Raw genomic sequence first — 7,244 nt, 5'->3', positions numbered from 1 at the left:
TGGTAAACTGTGGTCAATGACATGAGACAAAGTATATGTGAACTGCTGTATGGAAAGTGAATTTGCTCTGTAAATCTTCACCCAAATCACAATAAATAATAAACAAATAAATAAATAAATAATAAAAACATGTCCCAAAAATGGAGCTATCCAAGTTGTAGGACAACAGGTAGTTTTTCTATTTCTATATTCTAAAAACATTGGAAGATGAATCCATTCTACTTTTACATGAGAAAAACTTTATTAAAATAAAAAAACACAATTAAGTCCACAAATTTCTTTCTGTTCTATAAATTTTATACATTGCCACAGAGATGTTGCCATTTAGCAACATCAAAGAATGGTATGTTTTACTTAATTTATTATTCTACTTGGCTGGAAACCACCACATGTGTCAATCTTCAAAGCATCAGAATACAAGAAAATGCCAAAATTACCCATAACTTAACTGGTCTTTTTGGATGAATCAAAATCTCTCACCCTTGAGGTACTACTGTTGAAGCATGATAAACAGCTGGAGATACACCACTTTACTAGAAACTAGTGATTTCCTACCTGGGGGAGAATCTAAAAAGTCTTAACATATGGATTCTTAGATTATTTTAAATAGCTCAAAACATCTAGTAAATAAACTGCACATTTATTCGTAGTAAAACTACTCAGGTGAATAACCAGTAACAAGTGTCTTTATTTTAGACTAGAATTGTATTAATACATGTTGCTCAAAAACTAGGAATGAGGTTACCAGTCCTGCTACTCAATACAGTTGTTTGACAGACAACATCTATCAAAATATGAGGGCTACTAAAGAAAGATATTTTTTAAAAGGTGTTGCCCTTGGTTGTAAAAAGGGAGAATCTACTCTTAAAAATATACATGTTCATATTTGGATTCCAGGGACCTAAGAATAGGCTCTGTTTGCCAAGGACAGCAGGGACATACGGGAGGCTGACAACAGGAAAGGAGACAGGTGGCGAGTGTTACAAGTGCTGCCAACTACTGAATAGACTAGCACAGTACCCTGTTTACTTAGATAAAATCCAAAGAAAACAAAAATTGTGGGCAAGTCACTTCAACATACAATCACCAATTAAATATAAACACAAAAATGTCATAATACCTCAGAAATAACAGAGCATCACAGTGCACATAACGAAGCAAGATAAAGCAGAAGAACAAAGGGAGCAGGATACAGACCCAAAACACATCCCTGAGGAAGATGCAGCATTGGAACTCCCTGATAAAGAATTCAAAAGAATTATATTTAAGTACCTTCAACGAATTGAGAGACAGATCAAGGAAAACACTGAAAAAACTAAGGAAAACAAAGAAAACCCTACAACAATTTTGAAAGACAATATAAGAACAAAATGACAAAATAAATGAAAAATTAGAAATGATACAAAATCTACAGACAGAAATCCAGAAGATTAATACTAAATTTTCAGAAATAGATAACACATTGAACGAGCAAAGGAGTAGAATTAAACCAATGGAAGACAGAGTTAGTGAGATTGAAGGCAAATACATCAATACTTCTTTAGAAAGCGATCAATCAGAAAAAAGATCAAAACAAAATGAAGAAAGCCTAAGGTTCATGTGGGATACCCTCAAAAGGAATAACCTATGTGTAATCAGAATTCCAGAACAGGAAGAGACAAATAAAACCATAGAAAAAATTGTGGAAGATTTCTTGGAAAAGAATTTTCCTGATATGATGAAAAATGAGAATATATCCTATCAAGAAGTCCAACGAACCCCAAACAGGATGGACCTCAAAAGAAAATCACCAAGACATATCATCAAACTCACCAAAACCAAAGACAAAGAATCCTGAAAGCAGCACGGGAAAAATGAAAAGTTACCTACAAGGGGCAACCAATAAGACTAAGTGCAGATTTCTCAGCAGAAACCAGCAGGCAAGAAGACAATGGGATGGTATATATAAAACCCTGAAAGAGAAAAATTTCCAACCAAGAATTATGTACCCAGCAAAATGTCCCTCAAATGATGATGAAATTAGGACATTTCCAAATAAGCAGAAATTAAGGGAATTTGTTAAAACCAGACCAACCTTACAAGAAATGCTAAAGGGAGTCCTTTGGACAGAGAACCAACAACAGCAAACAACAACGGACCATTAACACACATGGTGACATAACCCAGAAACCAACCCAGCCATGGAAGTATCCAAAGTAAATAAACCTACAAGATTGTAAACAGGAAACCAAATACATCAATTGACAAATGAGGACAACTACAAACCAAAAAGAGGAAAAAAATTGTGTAGTTACAGAACTTCTAAATGGTAGGGAAGTAAATACAACTACAAGATAGAACGGACTGTTCTAAATGTGGGAAGAAAACTATAAATCACAGGGTAACCCTCAAAGAAAAACAATAAACTTTCACATCAAAATAAAAAAAAGGACCAGCACAAATATGTAGCAGATACTAAAACAACAGCAATGAAGGACATGATAGCTTGATTCATAAATAAAATGAGCTCAGCACAGAAAATTATATGGAACAAAGAAATCAACACCATGAAAAAGTACATAACAAAAATGACAGCAACAGTTTCTTACTTGTAGATAATTACATATCTGGCAAAGGACTTATCTCTAAGATTTATAGTAAACTCCAACACCTCAACAGCAAAGGAATTAACAATTCAGTTGAAAAATGGGCAGAAGACATGAAGAGACACTTTGCCAAGGAGGATATTCAGGTGGTCAGCTAATACATGAAGAGATACTCACAATCATTGGCCATCAGAGAGATGCAAATCAAAACAACAATGAGATACCGTCTCACCCCAGCACTGATGGCAAGGTTCAACAAGACAGAAAATAACAAATACTGGTGGGGATGTGGAGAGATTGGGACTCTCATACACTGCTGGTGGGACTGTGAAGTGATACAACCACTGTGGAAAGCAATATGGCGATTCCTTAGAAAGTTGGATTGGAGATACCATTTGACCCAGCAATCCCATTACTAGATATATATTCTAGAGACGTGAGAGCCAGGACAGGAACAGATATATGCACACCCACGTTCACTGTAGCACTATTTATAATAGCAAAAAGATGGAAACAACCTATGTGCCCATCAATGGAAGAGTGGATGACCAAACTACAGTATATACACACAATGGAATACCATGCAGCACTAAAGACTAATGTAGAGTCTGCAAAACACCACATAACATGGATGAACTTGGAGGACATTATGCTGAGTGAAATAAGTCAATCACAGAAGGACAAATATAGTATTAGTTCATTGTTGTGGAGGGTCAAGGAAAGGTTTATATATGGAGGGAAACTTTCTTAGTTGCTAGGGGTGGGAGGGTGGGGAAGGAACACTGCAAAAAAAAATTGACTCATGTCACTTTAGTTTTGTGTATTTCACTGCATATAAATTATATTTCAATAAAACACATTAAAATACACACACACACACACACATGGTCAGAAGTTCCTAACATACTTGAGCTTACCCTCAAATGCACAGCCATGGAGAACCGAATTTAACCAGAACAGAAAGGAAAAGCAGTATTATGTCATAGACCTCTGGCTAAATTCTCACTAGGCCTGATTTTTTTCCTTGCTGTTCTACATTCTGATGTGCTTTCTCCTTTGGCTAAAAATATCACCAACACACAAGAACCCATGAACACTGGAGTTCAAATATATGTAAATCATTCCACTGGTCACCAGAGACTAATGATCCTGATCCTGGTGAGAGCAAAGCTATGGCTACAATATTAATAGGAGCCCAGCTAATATTTATTGAGCTCTTAATGTGTGCCAGGCACTGGCAAAGTACTCTAAGTTTATCTAATTTAGTTAACAAGTAAGTGGATGAGTAGGAGCTCTGGTAGCATAGTGCCTAAGGGGTTTGACTGCTAACCAGAAGACTGGAGGTTCAAACCCACCAGCCACTCCTCTGAAGGAAGGTTGGGCAATCTACTTCCGTAGAGATACTGCCTCGGAAACCCAAGGAGGGGTCGCTATGAGTTGGGGCCGACTCGATGGCAGTAAGTTTGGTTTGATTTTGGTTTAAGTGGATGAGGAGGGGTCTTCACTCACCTGAGTAAATGTGATAGGTTTGTCTCTAGAGATATAATCTGCATATTTACAAGTAAACATTCCACAATCACTCCCATTCAGCTGTTGAGGAATCTCCTAAAATTGAAAAATAAAAGAAGGAAGGAAGAGGTGAAAAGGCACATACAAATCTCTTTGACTCCTAAGTATCACGGTGAATAGACAATACTATAAAGGTGAATGGTATTACACAAACATGCAGACACAACACAGGTTAGTCTTACTCAATGTGGTATGAAAAACTGAACCATGGATTATGTGGTATCACAGAAAATGTTCTTCAGAAGAAAAGAGAAAAGCAAAGTGACACTTCCATCTTTCATCTCTAATAGAAAGAAATCAAATTGAAAGGTTTATTACCAGGAACAGAAATATTAGAACTTTTTCAGACACCTTTATAAATTTTGAAAATGGCTAAGGGTGGCTCAAGAAGAAATATACTTAAAATATATCCAATCTACTTCAATTCTGCAGAGTTTAATTTCTCTTCCCTAGCCAGGGGATCTCTTTGGACACCCACATTTTCAAGTAGGAAAAAGAAAGAAACCTCCTGATAAGCTTTAGCCAATTACGATCCCACCTTGATTGCTCAGGTCTATCTAAAACACAACGTGGTGCAAACAGCTCTCGCAGCACAATAAGCCAAAGGCTGCGGATTCCAACCCCCACACAAGGTAAGCTCACATGCTCCCCAGTCCTGTGTGTGTTGCACTCATTTTGGGCAGCCCGTGCCACACTTTGGCTGTCGGTCACAAGAGCAAAACATAAAAAGTATGGGAGAAACTGAAAACATTCCAGATAAAAATAGCTCAATTTTTATTCAAAGAAATACAGATGATTATTGTGAAAGTGAACATACATGCCACCCGTTTCTGTGGCAGGCACTTCACACTTCTCTCTATCAGAAACATTAGCAGAGCCCAGCAGTCCTCACATAGTAGACGGGGCTACAGAGACTCCAACACACAAGGAAGAGGATTTGTTTTCTTTACTACTATGCTCCCCTTACCAAACACAATATTCATCCTACACCTGCGCTCTCTTCAGGGTATTTAAAGTATAACCTTCTAATTATTCAACTTAAGAACAAAAATGCTTTTAGATAGACAGCTGAGCCATCATACAGTTCAGGGCTAAAGCTGAATTCATGTAGCTGACTTTAAAGGAAGCTATTAGGACTGAAAGAGGAATGCATTTTCAAACTCTACAATTCACACATGGCAGGATACAAAACACACTCAAAAAAGCACATCTGGCTCTCGATGACCCACAAGCATGGAACTCTTAAGTCCTAAATGAATAAAATTCCCAGATACATTTTTTTTTTTTTTTTCAGATGTAAAGCATGGACAAAAGATTTAAAACTTTTATTAGCACCAAGAAAAGTAACTGACTTCAGTTTACAGCTTTTTGGTTTCTTTTTCCCCCTTCTTTAATTCTACCAGATAGGTGCTAGCAGACAGTTAGCATTTTTATTTAGCACACGAAGATAAAGGCTAGGAAGCAACCACTTTGGTTAAAGTACTTATTAAAGATTTAGAAGTAGGTCATTCGTAAGATGATGTATATTTTAAGAGAAGGTGTGCCTGAGGGCTGAGTGAGGGGAGGAAGGGAGCCTGAACCATGCAGGGACGCAGTAGGTAAATGAACAAAGCATTTCAACCATAGATGACTTTCACTTACGTGTGGCTTCATGCTGTAGTGGGTCCATTCTAAAAGGTTCAGGTCACTATTTCTTTTGGTCTTACTTTCATCCTGTAAATACTGACTGAAAAAACAACAAAGAAGAGACATATACATGAGTCCCTGTGGAGATGCCACACGATTCCAAAGGACTTCATGACATTTCATACACAGGCCTTTCCCCAACCTATCTCCATTAGTATTTTCTAAACGTGATGGCCTAAAATTTTAGTCTTTACATTTAACTTTGGGTTTTTTCTATTACAAACATTGTACGTGCTCGTTTCTAAAAATTAAAACGTATGAAAATAATTAAACAAGCAAAAGACTCCTGTAATAACTAGTCCAGAAGTAGTGATTCTTAAGTTTGCTGTGTAGTTCTCCACTCACCCATATACACAATAGATATTTATTTATTAAAAAAGTGAGCTCATTTTTTTTTTTTTTGAGCTTATTCTTTGTATTTCATTTTGCAACTTGCTTTTTCTCACTTAAAAATAGATAAGAAACAAGACAACTGGCCTGGACATATTTTTTTAAAAAAAATAAAGCCATTGCCATGAAATATGAAGAAAGGCAAACTGTTCTAAATTAAAGACGACCAAAAAAACATTAACAAAGTACAATGTGTTAACTCTGACTGGCTCCCAGATTAGGTGTGAAAAAGCGCTATGAAAAATACCTGGGGAACAACTGAGGAAATTGGAATATGTACTGTTTGTTACATGATGAGTTGAATCAACTCAACAGCAATGATTTTGGGTTTTTTTTTTTTGGTTGGTTGTTACATGATGTTTTAAAAATAAATCCAAACCAGTTACCATCAAGTCAATTCCAACTATGTGTGTCAGAGGAGGGTTGTGCTTTCCTGGAGTTTTTTCAATGGCAGATTTCCTAGAAGGAGATCTCCAGGCCTTCCTTCTGAGGCACCTCTGGCTGAATGTGAACCACCAACCTTTTGGTTAGTAGCTAAGACCTTAACCATTTGTACCATCCAGGACTCTTACGTGATACACTGATTGTTAATGTTCTTAAGTGTGATAAGGGCATTGCAGTTATATAGTAAAATTTCCTTATTCTTAGGAGATGTGCACTGAAGTATTATAAGTAATTAATTTTACTCAAATCTCCTATCAATTTCAACAACCTAGGCATCTCAGTTCTCATCCTAACCTGCTAAAGTAGGCCAGTGCTAAACTGGGGCACACACTCTCAATGGCAACAATACTGCTGGCAAGGGGGTGAAAATTGGTTCTTAGGGGACAGAAAAATCTTAAGATATTGCCATGGTTGATGACCCTCCATAGCTCAAACCTACTCAACACAATCTTAATTTCATAGAATTTAAATTTCTTACTCTTAATTTCTTGTTGTTGTTGTTGTTATGTGCCATCGAGTCAGCCCCGACTCATAGCAACCCCTCTTTGGGTTTCTGAGGCAGTATCACTA

At 36.9% G+C, this 7,244-nt stretch overlaps 1 protein-coding gene across 1 annotated transcript in view; it reads right to left on the bottom strand.

The window, feature by feature from the left end:
- SENP2 (SUMO specific peptidase 2) overlaps positions 1-7,244 on the bottom strand; it is a 56,245-nt gene that overhangs the window by 1,408 nt on the left and 47,593 nt on the right. Inside the window, exons 15-16 of the mRNA XM_007935965.2 lie at positions 5,796-5,880; positions 4,095-4,190 (exon numbers count right to left, since the gene is read on the bottom strand). Of these exons, the coding sequence (XP_007934156.1) occupies positions 4,095-4,190; positions 5,796-5,880 (181 nt within the window). The remainder of the gene's footprint in view (positions 1-4,094; positions 4,191-5,795; positions 5,881-7,244) is intronic.

The sequence above is a fragment of the Orycteropus afer genome, unplaced genomic scaffold (genome assembly GCF_000298275.1).
Source record: "Orycteropus afer afer isolate SDZICR_OR568_19922 unplaced genomic scaffold, OryAfe1.0 scaffold00032, whole genome shotgun sequence".
Taxonomy (NCBI): domain Eukaryota; kingdom Metazoa; phylum Chordata; class Mammalia; order Tubulidentata; family Orycteropodidae; genus Orycteropus; species Orycteropus afer.
This window is presented reverse-complemented; position numbering and strand designations above follow the sequence as displayed.